Source organism: Eimeria mitis, genomic scaffold (assembly GCF_000499745.2).
Source record: "Eimeria mitis Houghton genomic scaffold, Emh_scaff148, whole genome shotgun sequence".
NCBI lineage: Eukaryota > Apicomplexa > Conoidasida > Eucoccidiorida > Eimeriidae > Eimeria > Eimeria mitis.
The window spans coordinates 25,481-25,700 of NW_013569422.1; the positions used below are offsets into that span (position 1 = coordinate 25,481).

At 55.9% G+C, this 220-nt stretch overlaps 1 protein-coding gene across 1 annotated transcript in view; it reads right to left on the reverse strand.

Moving 5' to 3' along the window:
- Positions 1-112: 112 nt before the first annotated feature.
- The window catches only part of EMH_0098340 (uncharacterized protein), a gene marked incomplete at both ends in the record, with an annotated part of 1,927 nt that continues 1,819 nt past the window's right edge, over positions 113-220 (reverse strand). The window contains one exon of the mRNA XM_013495227.1: positions 113-218. Coding sequence (XP_013350681.1) covers positions 113-218 — 106 coding nt within the window. The remainder of the gene's footprint in view (positions 219-220) is intronic.

Here is a 220-nt window from a genome sequence, read left to right on the forward strand (position 1 = left end):
GGATGTTTATAAACGCATGCAGCAGCAGCAGCAACGTCGATGAATGCCACATGCGAGTGCTGCGGTACCTAACGGAGAAGCGAGGCATCAAGGTCGAGACTGTGGGTTATTACTATCCTTGCCGCTGCTGCTGCTGTTGCTGCTGCTGCTGCTGTTGTTGCTCTTGCTGCTGCTGTTGCTGCTGCTGCTGCTGTTGCTGCTGCTGCTGTGGGGTTGTCCC